Source organism: Pyrgilauda ruficollis, unplaced genomic scaffold (assembly GCF_017590135.1).
Source record: "Pyrgilauda ruficollis isolate IOZ18807 unplaced genomic scaffold, ASM1759013v1 scaffold39, whole genome shotgun sequence".
NCBI lineage: Eukaryota > Metazoa > Chordata > Aves > Passeriformes > Passeridae > Pyrgilauda > Pyrgilauda ruficollis.
In genome coordinates this window covers 4134030-4155615 of record NW_024525378.1, presented here as the reverse complement: position 1 = coordinate 4155615, position 21586 = coordinate 4134030, and the positions used below count along the sequence as shown (strand labels likewise).

Sequence of the window (21586 nt, the reverse complement as noted above, 5' to 3'; positions counted from 1 at the left end):
TATAAAAGATTAATAGCTTGAAGCCCTCATTGTTAGTTTGATTTATCTGTAAACCCCCAGATCCCTAGAAATTTATTTCTATTCTGCTAAGGAAATGAGGATAAATTAAGTCTTCAGAATAGACTACCACTATTTCATACAATTTTTACTTCAAACTGTACTTAACTGATTGCTCCATAATCTTCCAAGCTCACAACAGAGCTGCATCTTTGTGACTACTGAAAAGCATGATGCAACTGACAAAATTTAGCAGATGCTAAGCTTTTCTTCAAGACCTGTCCTTTGGATCCTTTATATTTATTCTGGCATCAGCTGACCTCCCCTAGGACTGACTGTACACTCCTGTCCACAGTAACCAGGAGCTTCTGGGATTCAATTTCTAAAGAAAAGGTAGTTCTGAAGCACAATGAAGAATTACTGTTTTAAAACTTCAGTGTGAGCTGCATACTACCATGCTACTGCTATCTTCAGATACTCATCACGGAATGTTAACAACCAGAAAATTCTTAGCAATATTGGATCGGACCAGAGCTGCATTCTTTCCTGGGGAACAGAAAACAGCAGCATGAGTTCCCAATAAAAACATTTTGAGAATGGAAATAAGACACCTTAAAAAATTTGAGGGAAAATGGTTTTCAAAGACAACTGTCAGCTGCTTTGGTTAGGCTGCAATACTAATTTTTGCTTCAAGCTCCACCAAGGAGAGTAGGTAGGTCCCTAATTCAAACTTAAGCAGGAATTGCCCACCATGTGAACTGCAACAGATTGTTAACTGGCTATCAAGAATGCAGTTTTAGGATTCTTCCCAAGAACAGGCTACTACCAAGGACTCCAAAACAGCCCTCGATCGTTAACTCATAAAACAAATACACCTATGTGCATAAAGATGAAAAAAAATTACATAAAATATAATAACGCTTACTACTTTGCAGACTATGTCTCTAACAGCATACCTTAGAAAAGTTCTTGCCTTCATTAAATGTGGTGTAAGCAGCAAAAAGTCATCAATGAGACGTATTAGGACTCTGTAATCAAGAAGAAACCAATCTTAGATTTTTTTAATACACAATCTTTTCAAAGTTTTTTCATACACTTCAGAGCAACAAATTGCCTGCCTGCCTATTTTAATTCACATGATAGAGGCCGATATGAACTCCAAATTGATACTCATGAAGAAATTCTCTGTTCTGCTTCTTTCCTAAACATAAATGAAAAAATTAAATAAAATAAAAAAGCAATGAGACTGGCTAGATGAAACATGAAGGAATTTACAACATAGTAACTTCCACAATGGCATCCCTGGATACAGGGCTTTACAATTTTCCAAGGGAGAATTTGCAATATTTTTCTCTATAAGACAAGGGAACGAGGTGCCAGACCAGGTACACAAGTAGATTCTTGATGGGCTTCAACTCTCTCTTTGTTTACCAGGTAATAACTTGTTCATGAAGCTATAGCTTGAATGTAAAGCAGAATACCATCTACCACTGCCAAGGCTAAAATTTTCCAACAGACCCCAAGCATGCCCACATTTTTCTGGTAAATCCTGCCTAGCAGATCTCAGAGAAGTAGCCCTGGAGATGATGATGTATATTCTCATCTTAAAAGCAAGAGTACTGCCATCACTATGCCAGATCAGCTGCACCTTGGCTCACTCAAGCCAATAACCACCTTATTCTTCTGACTTCAAGGACAAATTAAATTATCAAGATCATTCAACAGACACTTAAACAACATTCTAAAATCTGCTCTACATAACAACAGCTGCTACATTAAAGAGTGCATTCTTCTGAAGCAGTTTCATAATTTCTGCTTTCTAAACACCCTTTGAAATCAACAGACAGCTTTTTAGACTCACATCAGAGCATCCTCAAGCCTGTAAGAAGTGCTACTTTTCTAGGGAAATGTTTAAAATTCTGACACCCAGCAAGCCTCCCAAGAAGAGACACCAGACAGATGTACTTATCTGGAGTACTCCCACAGTTCTTTATTTTCTTGGGGAAGAATTCACAGCAATGAAGGGATATGTCTGAACACAAGTTTCAGGGTCCAGCTCATGACTAAACACCCTAATCCAGGATTCAGTTGGGGATCTGTTCATACAAAGGTAAAAGGAACCTCAAAATTTTTACAGCTAATAAAGAGGTAAAGTTTTTGTCAGGCTAGCTTTCTGTCAAGCTCCTAAGGAGCAAGCATGAGCAGGGCACAAAGACTAAGAAAATTTACCAAAAATCACACAGGGCTTCAAACAAGAACCAACATACCCCATAAAAATCTGCTATAAAGCTCTGACCTTGATAAAATGTTAAGATTTACCGACAGTGGATTGGAAAGCCCTTAGGCAGAAATCTGGAGTATCAGTATCAGAAAGTATGTAACAAACATCTCATCTTGTCTGAGGTGAAAAGACCACGGATGATGTGGGAATGAGTGAAATATAAACTTCTCAGAAGTACAAGAGCAGCTTGTAAGACTCCTTACAGCATCCCTAAATACAGCACCCTTTCTAAGAATAAATCTGCTACCAAAGAAAGATACAGGAAAGCTTCTCTGAATTTGCTTCTCAATCTTTCAATGGGGAAATTCTCCCAAAAAAAACCACAATTTCACTGAAGCTGCAGAGATGTTTGTGTGCACCACACTACTAATGAAGTTGGAAATCCTTGAAATTCAAAACTAAATGCCAGAGAAAAATTCTAACACACATACTACATATTATGAATTACTGTAACAGAGCACAGAATAAAGCATCCCTACCCATCCTGGTTTATTCCAGAGAGCCATTTGTTCTCCATATCTCCATAGAATAAGCTGCAAAGTAAGGTTGACAAAATGGAGCCCTGTGGTATTCCACAGCACTGTAAGTAGTACCTACCAAAGAATAAAAGAAAACAAAAAAATCAAAACATGTAACAAGATCGCAATAGCTGTTAAATATTTTGCAAGTATAACAAATATGCTATATGTTTGCCAGTTAGCCTTAATTTTTTTTTTTGTTCTTTCTTCTAAGAATCTACATAGAGATCTAGAAGTTTTAATTTTAAGAGTGAAAAAAACCCCACTAATTCACATATTCCTTTCATATTAACAAACTCCAGGAGACAACTGCCATTAAATAAAGAAATTGCATAACTGATCTCAAACCACAATGCCTCCTTCTGCTGCAAACACATCCTTCATTGAAGCTTTTTAATTCTTTATGTTACATCTTACTGTGACAGCTTCAAGTGCTCTTATATACAAAACAAAGTGCACTGGAAGAATTTTCTATGCTGGCATCAACCAAATGGGTATGGCTCACAAAACCCAAGGGAATTACTTTCACAACACTTCTTTGAAGCAGTGAGGTACTATAATGTCCATTTCACCACTATTACATGAATGACTTGGTGAAGCTGAAGAGAATAAATTCAGACTACATACTACTTTTGAGCACTGATCCTACCTGTATTTTCAGTCATCTGAAAACACTCCTGGCAGTAATTTTGTTTTCTTACAGACTTTTGTTAAATGCAACAAATGGTATTAAAAGATTGCTTAGAAGTCCCCAGCTCAATAGTCAGCACTTTTCTCAAAACATCAAGTCAATGTTGACTGACCATGATTTTTTATGAGAAAAAGAGTCTATTTACTGAACACATGGGGGTTTTTTTGGACAAACAAAAACAAGCTGCTTAAAAGGGCTAAGTTCATTTCAGGACAAACAGTATTTTTTCAGTCAAGTTGTGACTGAATTTGAAAGTACGAAGCTGGTTTTGTCAGGGTGTGCTTTCTCTGAAACCATTACAATTCCATGAAACATACTCATGTTGGTTAGTCATTACTAAAGTGTGCCACGAGAGCATTCTTATGATCCTGCCAAAGGGAGCGTAAGCATCAATGCTACAAAAAAAATATAAACATGCTTCTATGTGAGTCCTTGAGAGCATTTCTCAGTCTCCCTCAATCCTGTGAGATTCTAAAATAAGTATTCTAAAACAAAGATGTTTTTTCCAGAGCAAGAAGCTATTCACTCTAACATAAATTACTCTGACTTTACAAATAATGATCATGTAAGTACCTTCTTTTTTAGACATGGTACACATTTGTCACCTAGAGGCAAAATACAAGTACCAAGTCAGTATCTCTACCAACACAAGAAGTCAGCATTACTACTTTCTGTAACATCTGATTCTTAATTTTGGAGCTGCCAAATAATAATTTAAATTCCTATTGCTACTGCCTTTTATTTTTATTGCAACTTGCCAAAGGGCAAAACCATTGCACTTCAGGGAAATTACTAACAAGGCTTTTGCGTGATTGCTTGGATGTTACTCTCACTTTTGCTCACCACTGGGGATCCCACCATTTTAAAGTATATTCCTTTTGAATTACACTTGCAGTTTCAAATGAAGGTCATTCCATATGCTATGGAATAATAGACATTATGAAGGTTATTCCATATTCTATGGAATAATGCATTGTAAATAGTTAACATCAGCCAGGTAGGGAAGAGAAATTATATTAAATATAAAGTTGACTCCAAACTCTTCATGCTTTTTTGGAGCTTAAACTGATACACAAATTTCTCACTAATATGAAATAAAAAAATCTTTAAAAGACAGCTATTCAAAATTCCACAGAGCCAATTAAAGGTATCCTCTTAACAGGAAACAAACAAACAAAGAAAGCATACTATAAAAGAATAACTAATTTCTTTTTTACCTGTTCCTAATCTCCAGAATGCTGTTATGTATCATTTGAAGGAAAAAATTAAACAGGCTGGAACTTGTCTCATAGAAAGTTAAGCTCTAGAAATGTGACAAAACAAAACAGGATTTGAAATGAAAAATACACTATAACTTTGAAGATACACAGAAATTTTAAAAAAAGTAGACTGCAGCAGCTCAAACCCCTATGTAAGTGAAAAAACAAACCCTAAACCCAAGATCTAGATCATACATACTAAAAAGTTGCTCATATCCAACAAGTTGATTTTTGTTGGATGTTGGATTTTTTTTGTTTGTTTGTTTTGTGTTAGGAGAAATCAAATACAACATCTAAACCCACTTTTTTAAGTGCTGGCATAATATATTGGATTATTACAAGGTATAAGACCCTGCTCTTTTGGCCACTTTCTATCCTGTAGGAAAATTTTTGTACGTCATGATCTTTATGATTCCCAAAGTCTTGACACACTCACTTGCCCATTCTGCTGCAACACACACTCTTCAGGTATTACACACACTTCCATGCATGGCTGTCCATCCAATATTTATGGAATATTTTGTTTAAAATTATAAGACAAAAAATCCATTTACAACAATTCAAACACCCTTAACAATGACTTAAATCAAATTAAAATAAAATTACTTACTACTTGCATAGATTAGACAGCAGACAAATGCACCCAGCTTTTGATAGAGCCATGCAAGATCACAATTACTTGCATTGAAAAAAGAAGGTGATGTACCAGTGGTACAGACACCTACCCTGGCATGACACTTTTTTCAAAATACTTTGTTTTTTTAAGATAATGACACACAAATTTTTTCAAATGCAAAATATTTTTAAATGGAACACTGCTGCTCATGCAGTATCTAGTATAGTTCTCTGAATCAGTTTGAAAAAGATACCAAAATGTACTTATACATCAGAGATCCAGATAGTTTCCATTTTCATCCAGGTACTCATTAAACTTGCTTATTTTTGTAGGATCTTGGAATTGTACACCAGCCACACCATATATTCTACTCCTATGTCCACAGATACACAAGATCATTTCACTCATACGTTAGAAATCACCTTTTGCCAATCTTTGACATTTTCCACTGCCAGGTTTAAAGAAGAAAAATTTGAAGAGGAATTACTAGCTTGAAACAACATATCTGTCTGCTCACTGGATGCTCAGGAAATCTTGTAGGTTGTTATTATGGAACACCATGATTCCAAGCAAGGAAATGTACGAAGAAACTGTCTGAGCCCATCACCTACTTCTGTGCCTTTGTCATGCTGCGTGCATTGAAGGAAGTCTTGAGAACAAGCACTTGTATCACAAGAATGAAAACAGAAGGATGCTTGCTTCTTGCAACAAAGCAACAGTTGGAGTAAAGTGAAAATACTTGTAATTTTAAACTATATTTTAATTCATTGAAATCAAGAAATCTCTTTAAACAAAAACTTAAAGAGCTGATCTTGTTTGCTTTGTACTTAACTTCCCCCTAAAGAAGAGTTCATTCCCATCAACCTTGACAAGTAATCCTTAAAATCAGCTTTTTAAACTGTTAATTAGGAACAAAATAAGGTCTTAAAGCAAACAACAAAAAAAAACTGTGCAGTTTGCAAGTCAAGATGCCACATCCTTAGCTACTTGGCTTGTAATACATTTTACTCATTCTTACTTCTGTATGTTTTGGAGATAAGAAGTGTTGATGTCCAGTTGTACTAGACCGTTAATTTCTCACTTGAGGACTGTTGCAAGAAACAATGAAATTAGGAAAGGAAAAAGAAAACACTGGTAAAAATAAAAGTTTGATAAAATAATGAGAAAAACTGGAAAAAGTCTAGAAGGACTTTTAGTCAGATTTCTTTCCTGGTGCACTCCTCCCACTGAACACTCAGAGCCTGTTACAAACACCAAAGAGGAGATGACAAAAGTCTTTCTACTGAAGAAAAAAAAGTACTGATTAACTAGATGAGAAGTAATGGCACCACATAATATGTACATACAAGTAAAAAGCTCAATCTTCCTCTAATTCTTCTGCAGCTTTCTTTTTCAGTTGAAAAGAAGCCTCACAACACTTACCTGTTCAACTACTATTGCATTTCGCAATGAGGCATTCTCCTGAAGCTGGGACACAAACTGCTTCATGTCTGGCATAAAGTCCTTGAAAGTAGAAACCTGTGCAATTGTTTAAATTGTAAAGAAACAAATGACAAAAGCAATAAAAAATTCAGTAACTGACTTTTCTGTTCAGTGGAGGTCAAAGAATCAGCCTTATTGCATTATTTTAATATAACAATTCTTTTACCGTTAAAATGAAATGTCTCACCTACAAATCCCTATTTCCACAACACATTTATTTTTATTTTTACTAAGAGTGAACAAAAATTTTAAAAGGTATGGACTAAAACCAAGCTTTTCTACCCCTGGAAAATATCTAACAGCATTAAAAATATGTTTATTAAGTACTTAACCGCTTCAAAGGGTGGCTAAAGAAAGCTATAAAGGAAAAACTTTCCTTGGCCCAAAACACGCTTACAACAGCAAAGAGAAGAAATCAGGCAGTCATACATGTCTCCTATAGAGCCTCTTGGCTCTTCCACTTGGGGTAATCATAATCACAGCGTAGCGCCGTATGCAGTACACGGTTCTCTTCTCAGGCTTCAGGATCCGCGAAATCACTTCCACAAGTTTATTGTGAGGAATGCTATCATAAGCCCTGGACACATCAGCCTGAAACAGAAGGAAGATCTTCCACTACATATTCAGCAATATTGCTGTAAACATTCTGATAGTACAGAGGAAGTATGGCTGTAGTATGTAAGTAAGGCTGAAGGATAGATCACATGACAGTAAAATTATTGCACCATTCAGGCCAAATTTCTGACAAACCAAAAACTCACTGCTTATTTGAAACAGCTTTCCCCACGCATTGAGTGTTCCCTTAGAAAGGAATATCCAAATCATCAGTTTTAACACAATTCTTATTATTAACAGAAGATTATACCACGTGCAACCTTAAGTCTAACACTAAACTTCCAATCATTTAAGTTAATAACTAGTATTTTTATGTTTAAATATTAAGAAACTTGCCTCATCATACGGCCATGGATATGACACCTTAGACTTTTGGAAAGCTGCAAACCTACATATTTTATCTTTCCCTTCCTTTCCTTTTATACTGGAAACCTACTTATGCTTTTACTTGTCCTAGTAAAACCAGAAAACTTTCTGTAAAAGCAACAATCCTAGGATTATTATAAGATAAATTATATGTCAATGACTCGACCCTTTGTCTAGAAAGATAAGACAAAATCATGGAAGTTATTTCAGGGCAGGACAACAAGCAACACATGAGAGATGAGAACGCAGCTCCCCTACAACACATACAAATCTGTATAATTTACATATTTCTGCACACATTTCCCCAATTCAAAGCTATGAATTGAAATCAAACACATAATGTTGCCTGATAGACAGAACTGACAAAAGTGCGAAGATGAAGAACAAATTCCTTCAAATAATGGGCTACCACAAGCACTGATTTTTTCCAAGTGGGAGAAGAAACTTCTTGGAAAGACACCAACCAGAAGTCATGTGTTCATTTTCAACAGAAACTAATGATACTGAGATTGAACTGATAAATTTTTTTAAGAGACACTGAATTTATTCTAAAGCACGTGGAACATTTTTTTCTGTTTTCATATGGCTCAAAAGGCTATCTGAACTTCTATCTTTCTCCCACTTTTATAACCAGCTAAATGTGACTGCAAAAAATTCAGTGCATGCATAGAAGCAGGAGTTCCTGCACAACAGAAAGATGGACAGAAAAACACCCAAGCAGAGGAAGTTCTACTGCAGGTACACCCACCCACAAAAAACAATCAACCACCCCCATTGAAAAACTAACCAGAGTCTGGAAAGAATGCACAAAATTTTAGAGAAAAAAAATTATGCAGTCAGATTACAGCTAATACAGCTATAAAAGTATCTGCACAAGCTTGTTTTGAAAAGCTAGTTTGAATATGTAATATGTAAAATACATACCTTTACACAGTAGAAATGAGGAATTTCACCACCAGATTCAAGAATCTTTGTAACAAACTGCTTCCATATCTTGTAGATATCATCTTTCCCAAACACTGAAGAGCCTAAAAAACTGGTGTTTATAGTCCGTTCATAATTTAACACACTAAACAGATTTTTTAGTTGAGTGTTGTAATGATTCATCTAAAGAGACCAAAGAGAATCACCTTAAATTATGCTGAAACACATTAAATTCTTTGCAATATGAAGATTATAAATTTAAATGAAGTTTGAGATTAAATTTATGTATTTACTATATTATTTGGTTCAACTGAAGCTTTCAGAAAGCCTGAATATCACTGCAGTAACTACTTCAAAGTGATAAAACAGTCTCAGAGATTTTTCTTTTGGTACAGTTAAATCCTATGGAAAATGTTTTGTTCCTATACTTGACTCTTGGAAATCAAGGTGTAATAGTTACAGTGATAAATAGATGAATGCCAGCAAACAAATCCACTACTGATCTGAAAAAAAAACTTCTTAAATATTATTCATTCTCTCTGCTGGAGATAACGACACCAACAAGAACAGCAAAGAGAAGGTGTGCTCTGAGATTTTATGCTAACTCCAGCTGCACCATCAGCTGGGCCTCTCAAGGGTACTTTATTCAAGTAATTGAGCAAAGACTTAACTCAGCTGTGGGGATAGTCAAGCACATCAGAGCAGCACTGAAGTCATGCAGGTAGATTAGCTCTGTAAACACCATAATGTGGAATGTTGTGTGAAATAACACTCCACAGTTCATAACAGCTTTTAGCTAATGCTCTTTTCACCTGGTCTGGGATCACATGGTCTGAACAGTTAGTGCTAAGAAGCTGTTGACACCTCACCCAACTGGGGAACATTCAATCTTGGGAATGAGACTCAGCCTTAAGGAAAAGCAATTAATTCATCTGGGCAAGATAGTGAAACTGGGCTGTCACTATTCCTTCTGGCTAACTGCCCTGTTAAATAGATTATTCTGTGCCCTGAGTGTTCTGTCTGTTCCCACACTGCAATTACTCTCAGCTTCCTTCCTATCTCTCTGCCATGCTTGTTCCAGCTTCCTGGCCCTTCCTTAGATCCTCTTCTGTAATGCACCCAGCTCACCACTGTTCACTGGCTCCATAGGCAACTTCACAGATCAACATGCAACATCAGTATTAAGGCAAATCCTAACAGGCCAGACTCACCCATATCAAAAAAACGGGATTACCTTACAAGCCATGTTATTCTATTGGGCTCAATTCCTTAAGGTAGGTTTGCAAACAGAAGTTTGTGATGCTGGAACCAGAGGCTTGTGGTAATTAAGCACTGGAAAGGGAGAAGCTAAGCTGCAACAGATCCATTCAGCCATTTTGATCAGAATGTTACAGTCCACCATGTTAAAACTAGTTTTAGGTAACAAAAATCCTTACTCCATTTATTAGTTACCGAAATCAAATGCATATAAAACAATGAAATTAATAAAAACCTTCTTTTCTCTGCTTTCCTTGCTGAGAGCTTGTGGTTCGACAACACCGCTCACTTTTACTATGGGTCTCAACCCATTTGGTTTTGGAATAAACCGGAGCTTTGATGCCACAGGAACAAATTTTTTTTGACGGATAGTTTCAATCTCCTCTGAAGACAGAGGCCGTAGCTGTACTTTGACAAAGTGGTTTCTAAAATACAAATATACACTTAGTGTAAGCAACAGGAAAGGCAGAAAACTAAAACATTTAATGTCGTTATGATAACTAAAGCCAAGGATTTTTCTAAGATAATACAAATACTAACCTCTACAGAAAGTGACATGAAATTCTGAATTTCAGAACAATTATCACGGTATGACAATGTAATACAAAGAGACCATATATTACTGCTTGATGCAAATAAAAACCCTTATTAACACACATTAAAATTTAAGCACAGATTTGTGGAATACATATGAACATTATGAAATATGTTTTATGCAAGAAACGGGAAGTGAGATATTGCTCAAGGTTTCAGAAGTTTGAAAGGCATTAACAAAGTTGAAAAGAACCTTCCGAAAACTACTCTAAGACAGCTCCTGGGAAGAACATACAAACTGTAATGGCTGTTCTAGTCCTAAGAGTTAGAGGATCTACCACTTATTAGGTGCTGGGATACACTGAAAACATAAGGGCCTTAGGTATCCAGGACTCTGATGAGCTGGCATCAGTTGAAGCAAACAGCAGAAAATAATAAAGAACCAAAGGTGCCTAAGTCACAGGTTCTGGGCTTCCCAAGCTCACCTTAATGGGAAATATGTTTTCTCAGATCCCCCCCTCAGGATTTACAGTTCCATGAAAAAATCAAAATCAATACTTTTCCATACAATGAATCAGGAATATGGTGGTGGAGCAAAAGCCCTTGTTTTTACTTAAAATGCAGAGTTAAAGTACCTTACCTGCAACATAAAAGACCTGGATAAATCTCCTGCACTGCTTGTATTGTTCAGATGGACAAAATGTGTCCTACAGGCTAATGGCTATGATATTACCCTGGGAAGGAAGGGAGGCAATTCAAGTTCTCACAAAAGACTGGACATCAGTCTAAATTTGCATGAAGACTTTTTACATCCCACACAATCCAACAGGCTGGTATAGCAAAAGGAGGCCACACTATTACAAAAGGCAGTGGGTAAATGGTGGAAACTTGGTAAAGATGCTCTAGGAGACACCTGAGAAGCCAAGAATGCAGGTAAGAGAGGCACACAAATACTTCTTTTGTATGCCTATACAAGTCAACTACAAGCTCATGATCCATCTGCTTGGGACTCTTGGTGTCTGAGAGACACAGTGCATGACACCTAGAAGGTATAGTGGCATGCAGGGCCAGTGAGTTGAGCTACTGAAAAGAGTTTTGAGGATCAATATTCAAATTTTTTCAAATTAAATTCCTGGTACAGATGCTGCCGAAAGGAAAGCAGAAATGATTGCTTTTCCACAGTGAGGGATCACTACTCTTTATAGAATTATATTCTTTGCTGAACACATCTACTATACTATTAGATAGATAACCAGGATAAAACAAGTCATTCCAGTTCAACAGAAAAAACTTAATGATCAAATTTCCCTCCCTTTACAGCTCACGTTCAAGACCAGAAGGAAAAAAAAGTGCAATGAACCACTATCACTATACTAAAAAATATGGCTTCCTTTGAAAGTGAAGACAAAAACCAATTATTGCCAGACCTTCACTACTCCCTCTGGCCAGCTGGAGATGCCATTTTGCCTGCAGCAACATTCAACATTCATTGCTTATTTCATGGCATTTACAGCAGTGCTGATGACTTTGAATGTGTGCTAATCTAGCAGACACTGAAGCACGCTGCTGTCACTGGCACTCACAACGCTGTTAAGCACTGAAACTTGAAGGAACTTGACTAGATGGTCCTGCTGTCTTTTGATATCTCACCTCAATCTGATGGGGAAGATTCAGAATTTCTGCAGTGTTTTTAATCCTCAGCAGCCACTGTGTGTGGCAAGGGCAGAGATGGCATGAGCTTCAGGAAGACAGGTGTTCTCACCACTGTGCTCATTATTTTTAACTCACAACTTGACACTCTTCAGGCTATTTAACTTGAAGCAACTGTATCACAAAAATGCTGAATTTTTCTTAGCAAATTCTGCTTTTAATTTGGGGACTGAAGTTTGGTATAGCTTCAAAAATTAATACAAAGTTGTCTGTTCACAATGACAGCACACACTGATCTCCACCAATACAGCAAAGCTAATATACAGATCCAGAGCCCCTCTCAGAACCTTGATCCATATCCTTGAGTGGGATTCTGTCCAGGATGATCTACTCAAAAGGACAGTCCTTCAAGATGAGGATTTACTCCCTAGTGGCAATGCAGTCAATGCAAAGGTAAGCTCACAAGTACGGTCCAGGTCCACTCAGTCCAGCCTGTTCCATCCATTCTCTTCCTCCAAAGGAGGATGCAGAAGAACTCAAGAGGAATCAGTGGCTACCAATGCCGTCCTACGAACCAGCTCAGAGCAACTGCCTTGGGCAGCTCCAGCTGAGGAGAACCAGAACAAACACAGAAGATCCATTAGGGCAACAACTGAGATCACCAGACACTCCTCCTCCAGAGAAAATGGAAGCAGCTCAACAGCCTTTGGCACTACTTCACCAGCAGTGCCTGGCTGGTTAAGAGCAGACAGCGTCTGAACAGCCTCAAAATGGCCAAGGCTGTCCTAAATACCTTGTATCCCAGTATGTCTAAAGACCTATATTCCAATTTCTTTCCTCCTATGTGAAGTTGGCAGCTGGCCACTTCTATGAATGCAAGAAGCTGGGCTCGTGGCAGACCTCATGTAACACATCACACGTGAATCAGCAGTGCTGAAAGCCCTGTCAGTGAAGCTTAACTGCAGCTGTTGGAATGAGACTCAAAGTCCTTAGAAGCTATGATTCCTGTAGCCAAAAGCAAACATCCTGTTCTTAGAACACGCCTTTGGCAAGCACGCAGCAGCATTTCCTTAGGATGTTTCTCCAGCTTCCAACAAGTTTAGAGACCTTCCAAGTAAAAGGTGAGAAGGGGCTTCCTGCATGGTAAGGAAATATGTAGGGAGGAAATCAGAAGAAACAAGACCCTAGATTAAGATCTTTTTAGTTCAAAGCACCTTACACATTGAGTTTTTCTGGGAAACTGGGAACATAAACAAAAGAGCTAAATCCCAAGTTGTTTGCTTTTAACCACAAACCTCAGAAAAAAATCTATTATTTACTGCTTCCATTATTTTTTATTGTATCTCTACTATATGAAAGTCAGTGCTCGATCATATTTTGTGCCAAGAAATAGTCTTTAAGTACATTGAAACTGCATAAAACAGTTTTAATTGCAACACTACAGCTGTTAGTTTGAAGACAAGACAAACAGAATGTGTGGGACTGAAAATTACATTCTATTACTATTCAAAGTGCATTTTCTGTGCTACAACTGCAAACAAGATCAAGACCCCATTAAGTGCAAACACAAATGCAAAGAGTGGCACTGGAGATATCAATGTTGAAATCAGAGAGTGATGGGGCAGGAGGGAAAAAATCACACATATAACATTGTGGACCAAAAGATCAGAGCAAAAGCAAAAGGTTCAAGTGGCTGTTCAAAACAGCCACTAAAACACAAGACATTAAGTATGATAATTTTTCACAGTTCCAAAGCTCTCTCAGATACCAGCAATTTATAATGAAAACCTGAAAGATGTGAACTAAGGAGATGGGTGCACAACACTGTTCATTAAAATTGCCTTTCCTATTTTCTCAGTTAATTGTTTAAAGTTTTGTCTTAAATAATGCTCTAACTTGAATACATGCATGCATTTTTAAGACCAAAAAAAAAAAAAACCAGCATGGAATCTCAGCCATACTAAAAAAGGAGCTGTGGCTTGTAAAGCAACCCTTAACCTTTGGAAAAAAAAAACTCTAAATCCACTATGCTACTGTGTGATTTTTATGAATAGAGTACTACAGCATTTCAGCAGAGCCTTGTTTTTTCTTTTTCTAAATTAAAGTAGTTGAAGGAAATTGAGTATTTTTAAAATGAACTTTGATTTTAAAAGGTTACTTTGGGATTCTATCACTATGCTTTACTCATTGTTAAAAGGTATAAAAACTGGACTTATAACAAAATCCTCTTCATACTGGATTTTATTATTGCAAAGATTTCTAATAAAGAAGTATCAATTTGAATTAGTTTTCTCAAACAAAATATTTCTGAAATTACTAACTGTGCATACTACAATCATAGGCTGAATTTTCCTCTGGAAAATGAAGCAAATAAAATGAAGATAAATGGGCAATAAATTAAAGCAGAAATATATCTTTACACAACAAAACACATGATTTCTACATGTCCATTAAAGGTTAGTTAGTTTTCTAGTGTTACCTAATTCCAATGTTCTGTAACTTGCCCCAGATAAACTTTCGGTAGTAGAAGAGCATGTTTTTCTGGAACATGGTCTCGGTGATATAGAAAAATGATCTGAGCAATTCAACAACATAGGTACCCATCAGCCAGTATAGGAATTTGGCCAAAAGTTCTTCACGGAAACAATGTTCATCGGCAGGAACAAAGTGATCACCTTCAATAAATAATTCAAAGGTAGTTATAGTAACTATCAACTCTTAGCATGAGTAAAGAAACAGAACACACAAACAACTTGGGTAACGTTCTTGCCCTAGCTTGAGGTCATGAGAAAGAAAAAAGGTAAGTACAAACCATTACACAGGTGACACTACAGCTTTTCAAGGCATTAAATAATGCAACTGACCCAAGCTTAAAGCATAAACACAGGAACTAATCTGCAGTGACAAACTGACACATAGAGGACACAAATACATGCCACAGTAGCCCAAAGACTTATTTTCTTATCCCAACATCAATTGTGCAAGATCATTAATGCACAAAGTCAAGATTATTGTGAAAGGAGAGGTAAAATAAAAAGAAACAAGTCTACTACAATATAAAACTTAAAAAAAAAAAAAAAAAAGGAAGGAAAAGACTGAAAATAACATAGGTATACTATGAAAATTAACAAAAGTAAACTGGGATGATTTGAGGTTAAGAATGATATTCAGATTTCCCAATTACATGAAAATTAACTAATTATAGGGTTAGGCTTTATTTCAGACATCCTAAAACTTATTGTTGCTGTCAAAGAAAAACAAAGAAAAAATATAAATCACCCAAAGTCTATCAGTACTTCCAACATTTAGATGGGACAATTATGAACCTACAGCATTCCTAACTACTGCCGAATTTAAGGTCACATGGATTTGTAATTACATCTAAATATAGACAAACAGAGAATAAGCCCTGGGCTACAGTACTGATGTTTTGGCCAACTTTCAATAATAACGTTTCCAATTACATTTAAAGAGTAGAATTTAGCCCAAATGCAACAGGATTCTTAAAGAAACTACGCAGAAATCACAGTTATGGCACAAGTGTGTTTAAAAAGCTTAATTTTGATGCAACAGACCTGACAGTAAAATTTATAAAATGGAAATAAATTTTCAGTTTTCTACTTGGTTTCATTTTTGCATGCTACAGGGCAGAAACATTTTCATGTATTTACAGCACTTAAAAAAAGACTAGTACTACTTCAACAGAAGCTAGTTAACATCAGGGAAAAATTCACTGCTGGAAAAATCTCTAACTGAAGAGTTGCAATATGCAGTTGTAATATGCAAGTTGAATCAGGATGCTGACAGGTAGCTGCCCTGGAAATTTCTAAGTTATTGACAACAGATGTAAACAATGACTACAATTCAGGAAATTGTCAAGAAATCACTACTACTTTGGAGGAAAAAAAACCAAAAAACACCTACAGTGCAGCAAAGCAATTCAAAGCATGTTTAAACATCAGGCACACGAGAGTACTTCCATGAAAATTAAAATAAGCCTACATATTGTTTTGCCTGGAATATGGCCAGAGAAGAGGGCATTACATTTTCCAAAGATCAGATGTTCCAAATTACTATGAATCACACACATATTTTACAATAAAGCCTTTTTAAATACTTAACTCCTCAACATTTTGGAAAGTGTGGTTTTGAACCACAGTATCTGAATAAAGAAATACTGTTTCCTAGAATTAAGAGTTTCTTATTAAAGTGTAACCTCCCTTACTTTTGACTCAGTTCTCAAACATCAGACTTTTGATCTTCCTCCTACACTTGGAAGAACCTGTAACAGCTTCAAAATTATTGCACCTTTTAACAAAAGAATACCATTTTCAGCTCACATTACTGTAGGATCCAAATACAATACCAGGCAAGAATAAATACTCTAAGCATAACAGTTAAGGGAGTGCAATCCATATTGCATTGCATAGATGAAGAACAGAAGCACAGAAAAATTAATATATGCACAAGATCCTACAGCAATCATCCCAGAACAATGGCTTCAGCCTAGATTTAAATCCTGGGATAGAGTCTGAAGAACAAACTCAAGGAAAGGAAGATTCACCTGTCATTTCAAGAGGATTAAAGAGAAATGGATTCATAGACAATCTGGAGCAATCAGCTGTTGCCCTCATGAGAGCTTTTTAGCCAGGGACCACTTAGCCTGGGGACTTCTGCATCACCAATTAGCCAGGCTGAAGCAGTGATCAGTAAGGCTCTCTTGATCCTGGAGAAGGGCTCTAGAAAAGGTGATAGATGACAGCCCTTTTCACATGGACATGTCATGACAGGACAACGGGGAAACCTTTTAAACTGAAAATATTAGATTTAGATTACGTGTTAGGAAGAAATCCTTTACTTTGAGGGTGGTAAGGCACTGGAACAGATTGCCCAGAGAGATTGTGCATGTCCCAGCCCTGGAAGATTCAAGGACAGGCTGAATGGGGTTCTAAACATCCTGGTCTAGTGGAAGGTGTTCCTGCACATGGCAGGGAGGTTGGAACTAGATCTTTAAAGTCACTTCAAATACAAACCATTCTGTGATTCTAGAGTAGGCAATCCCTGTACTGAATGGGTCTCATATCTTTCTCACAGGGTTGATGTGAGAGAGTAAAAACCCTGGGTTTTTTAGCAGAGAACCTGTGCCACTGCAAGTGTCTTGATTTGCTTTTAGCTCTTTCTGAACTCCTACAGTAACAAATAGGCAACAGTTCATTCCTTACGTGCTTAGGTCGCACTTCAATGGATTTTCTGAGTTACTGCAATTTGAATTAGTAGGAGAGGACAGGAAAGAGTTTTGGGTTTTGATTAGCCCAGGTTCTGAATTAATGCTTATGAAAACATCATTCTATTAAACACAAACAGCACGAATACAAACAAGTTTTGGAAGGAAGACAAGCTTAAGTGTCCTTCCACCATCAGTTCCAAACACTAACAGGTTAGCTCTCTCAGCTATGGTTATTACCAACAAACTCAGCAATTCCGAGTCCAGATTCAATATCCTCCCCTTCCCACCTTAACCCTAAACATCAATCATCTGACAGCCCCACCACTTAGTTCTTTAATATAAGAAGTACCTTTGCCTAGACGAAGCCACATGCAGTCATTCACTCTCATCCTCCACATCAACTCCCGCAATGAAACCTTAGCAAACCTCCCCCTGGAAATGAACACTTTGACATTTTTCAGAAACCGGCACTTGTTGTGGTTTGAACCCCAAAGCTCAGCAGGAATAACCTTCTCCAGGCAATCCCTCACAAACATGTACACCTGCCAGTGGCTGCTGTGCTGCTTGAGGAGCTCCATGAGGGCTGAATCACGTGCCCCTTGCGGGTTTTGCTCCTCACTCAGAGGCAACTCCTCATGCACAGATTCTGCGAGGGCAGCACCTAAGTCGTCTGGCACATCAGTGTGACCAGATTCACATCTGCTGCTTGTCACACACTCAGCAGGCTCTTTCCCGAACTGTTCTGCTTGCTTCTGAAACTCTGCTTCCCCAGGCAAGGCTGCCTGACAAGACAACTTGATTTTTTTCATACTGATTTCAGATATCCAAACGGGGCAATTTTTTCGCAAGAGAGCTAAGTAAGCACATTTCCCATGGTTCTCTAGCAGTTTCTGGAATGTATGCCTCATTTGCCGGAAGCGTTTGGGCAACCTCTTCTTTCTCCGCTTGTGTTTTGGCAGACTTTGGTTGTACCTTTGCTGCACCTGATTTTGGTTAAAGAATATAGCTTCTATAAGCCATCTTCCACCTGCCTGAGAGCCCTGCAAGCGATTCAATACAAATGATTTAGGAAAACATTCTTGGAAACTCCTGCAAGAATACAGAAGAGACTTCCTCCCAATGCATGCTTCAGAACTCAGAAGTCTATTTGGTAACTTCTTGGATAAATGAGGTTGGGGATTTTCCTGCTCTCTGCATTTTGAAGTACCCTCCACAGGTTTGGTTTGTCCTGAAGCCAACTGAGATTCATACATACGAATCTCTGCTCTTTTCCTATAGAATTCTGCTTGCATTTCAGTGTTGGACTCTACAGATTTGTTACTCTGAAATCTCTGCAGAAGAGAGCCTGCCACAAACTTCCTCCTGCCACAAGATGTGTGAACTAAAGAAGGACCAGACACAGCACTCTTACTTCTTTCAGAAATACGGGGGGTTTTAATGACACTTTCAGGACGTGGTGCTACATACCCAGTTTCAGATCTCTTGGAACTACTTTGGTTTACATCAGGAAGAAGACTACAAGTCTTTTCCTCTCTCACTTTCTCCCCTATTTTTGTCCTCTTGGCTGAAATTTCAGATTGTTCTCCATTAATCTTCCTTTTTAGAGATGGAGCTGTGGCTGAAACACATGAACTGGAACTACTCTGTTTTTTCTGATCTTCAGTAACCATTCTGATCTGTTTGCTTGCTTTAGAAACAGCTTTTGCAGTACACTGGTCAGTGGGCACTAAGCTTCGTCTCTTGTTCTTTCTTTCATTTCTCATTCTGGAGACATTAATTTCACATCTTTGTCTGTATGACTTTAAAAGATAATTTCTATGAAACATAAGCCTTTTCCGCATATATTTAAGCAAGCTAGTACGTTTATACTTAGAGAACCTTTGTCTAACAAATACCAGGGATGAGTCTACACTATGTGAAATAAGTTCATAAACTGGTTGCCCACAAACTTGGTAACAATTACTAGGGGGAACCAGCATAAAGAGTGCACAGTGTTCCAACAAATACATCATCACATCATCCCCTATCCGGCTCAACAGTGTCTCCCAGAAGCCGCTGATACAAAGAGTTTCTGTGGCAGTATTGGGTAGGTAGCTGTGTATCTTTGAAAGTGGCATGACTGGGAATTGAGAACTGTTTTCATCCGGTAAGGAGTATCCATATGCGAGGATATTCTTCTTCTTTTTTTCACACAACCTCTGAACGACTCTTGCGGTGACCTCACTCTGACTAGATAACTGAAGAAACAAAGAAAAAAGAAAATTAGCTTTTTTTCACTTATTCCTCCATAAACCACAATATACCCCTTAAATAAAAACACATGCAAAGAGACCTAGCCCTAGACACCAGTTTTCAAAACAGTATTAATTATTCACAAGCATCATACCCAAAAATTAAGATTTTTCCAAGCGTAATGCAAGATGTTCAACGTAAGCCAACGACTTGAAGGAAATCTTTTAACATCTGCCCTTTTGACCCTGGCTTTTTATGCCCAGGAAACGCCCCACACTGTTCCCGTTGAGTCCCCCAGCAGCTCAGACTCCACTGCCTCCAGTGAATCCGTGTTCGCAGATCCAGGTTTGCAGGCACGCATACGTGCTCGCGCAGGCTCCGACCTCCAGGGAACTAACGCTAATTTTCTTGAGGCCTCCATTTCCTTTCATGTAAAGGAAAATTCAACGAAACGACCCAGCACACAATTCCAAAACCCATTTAACAAGTTGTCCTGGGTTTGCAACATCTGCTTCCTACCACAACGCAGTTTGGCTCATATGGCGCTAGAAAAAAAGCGGTCTTCCCTCTCTGAAAAGCTTTTCCTCCGCTTAAACACCGACCGTTCTACCCGCCTCTTCTTTAATCTCTCAAGACTGGGGCACTCTCCATCCCCAGTCGCTCCCCGGCCACATTCGGCTTGCTCATCCCTACCCGCATGGGCAGGCGGGGAGTCAGGGAGCCCCACGCACGCAGAGCTGCAGCGCTGTCCGCCCGCCCTACGCCGCCACCTGGGCCTTGCTCTCCCACCCCCAAGAAGAGGCAGGGGCGGATTCCCACCGCTCCCCGCTGGCTCTGGGGCCGGGATGGAGCGGCGCACGGCTGTGGGAGCCGGCCAGGTCCGCCCGGCAGCAGCCAGCAGGGGCCAAGGGCCGCTGCGCCACCCCCGCGCACGCACGGAGCGCGGGAAGCGCCGTCCCCGGGAAGCCCCGGCAGGACTCTCTGAGTCCCCGGGCCCCTTCCTACCTGCTGGAAGGTGAAGGGCCGCGGGATAGCGCGGGCGCCGCGGGGGACGCACACGAGGCACTGCCCCACGAAGTTGCGGTAGCCGGGGGCGTCGTCGGCCCGCAGCACCTCGGCGTCCCCGGCGCCGCAGCCGTCCCCCAGCCGCCGGACGAAGGTCTCCAGCGGGACGGCCTCGGCGTAGCAGCGGCGCAGCGCGGACAGCACGGCCGTGAAGGGCTCCCTGCCCGCCATGTTGCGGCCAAAGGGGGCACGGGTCCACCTGGCGCAGCCGCGGCGCCCCTCCGACCCCGCCGCTGGCCCGCCGGGCATCGCGGAGCAGATGCTTAGCGATTAATTAACGAATAAAGAAAAGCATTAGGTGGTGAGGCAGGGAAAAAAGGAAGCAGCCAAAGCATCCTTTTAAAGCTGCGGCGCGGCTGCCGCGGAGCGGTGCCCCCCGCGTGGCCGCGGAGCAGCGGCGGGCGGGGCCGGGCCGGGCCGGGCGGGGCCGGGCCGCAGGCCGCTGTCCAGCTCCGCCAGTAGGGACAGAGCGCGGAGATTCCTCTGCGAGGAACGCTTTTTCCCCCTCAGGATCCGCATTCCATTGATGATCTATCTGAAATAAGAGCAACTGTAGGAGAGATTGTGGTGGAGATGAACACACTAAACCCTACAAGTACCGAAGTGGTTCACCGTGTACTTTTTCATCAAACTCATGAATGAAGAAGCCAAATTGCTTGCGGTAGTGTGTAACCTCCTACTCCAAATTTGCCTTGGTGTCTAAAGACTTCATGATAGAAAACATGATGCCAGTCTGTGAAAGAGATTGCAGTACAGTCCTGGGGAAGTGCAGGTCTATAGGCCCCATGCCCCATTCACCTGTCTTCCAGGTGAATGAGTAGAAATCCTAGAATTATAGCATGGTTTGTATTGGAAGGGACTTCAAAGATCAT

General features: G+C 39.3%; 1 protein-coding gene across 1 annotated transcript in view; it reads right to left on the bottom strand.

Moving 5' to 3' along the window:
• TERT (telomerase reverse transcriptase) overlaps positions 1-21108 on the bottom strand; it is a 30857-nt gene extending 9749 nt beyond the window's left edge. Inside the window, exons 1-10 of the mRNA XM_041476637.1 lie at positions 20655-21108; positions 17767-19654; positions 14670-14865; positions 10242-10431; positions 8750-8932; positions 7274-7435; positions 6785-6880; positions 4705-4790; positions 2758-2871; positions 954-1025 (exon numbers count right to left, since the gene is read on the bottom strand). Of these exons, the coding sequence (XP_041332571.1) occupies positions 954-1025; positions 2758-2871; positions 4705-4790; positions 6785-6880; positions 7274-7435; positions 8750-8932; positions 10242-10431; positions 14670-14865; positions 17767-19654; positions 20655-20963 (3296 nt within the window). The 5' untranslated portion in view covers positions 20964-21108. The remainder of the gene's footprint in view (positions 1-953; positions 1026-2757; positions 2872-4704; positions 4791-6784; positions 6881-7273; positions 7436-8749; positions 8933-10241; positions 10432-14669; positions 14866-17766; positions 19655-20654) is intronic.
• Between the last annotated feature and the right edge of the window lie 478 nt (positions 21109-21586).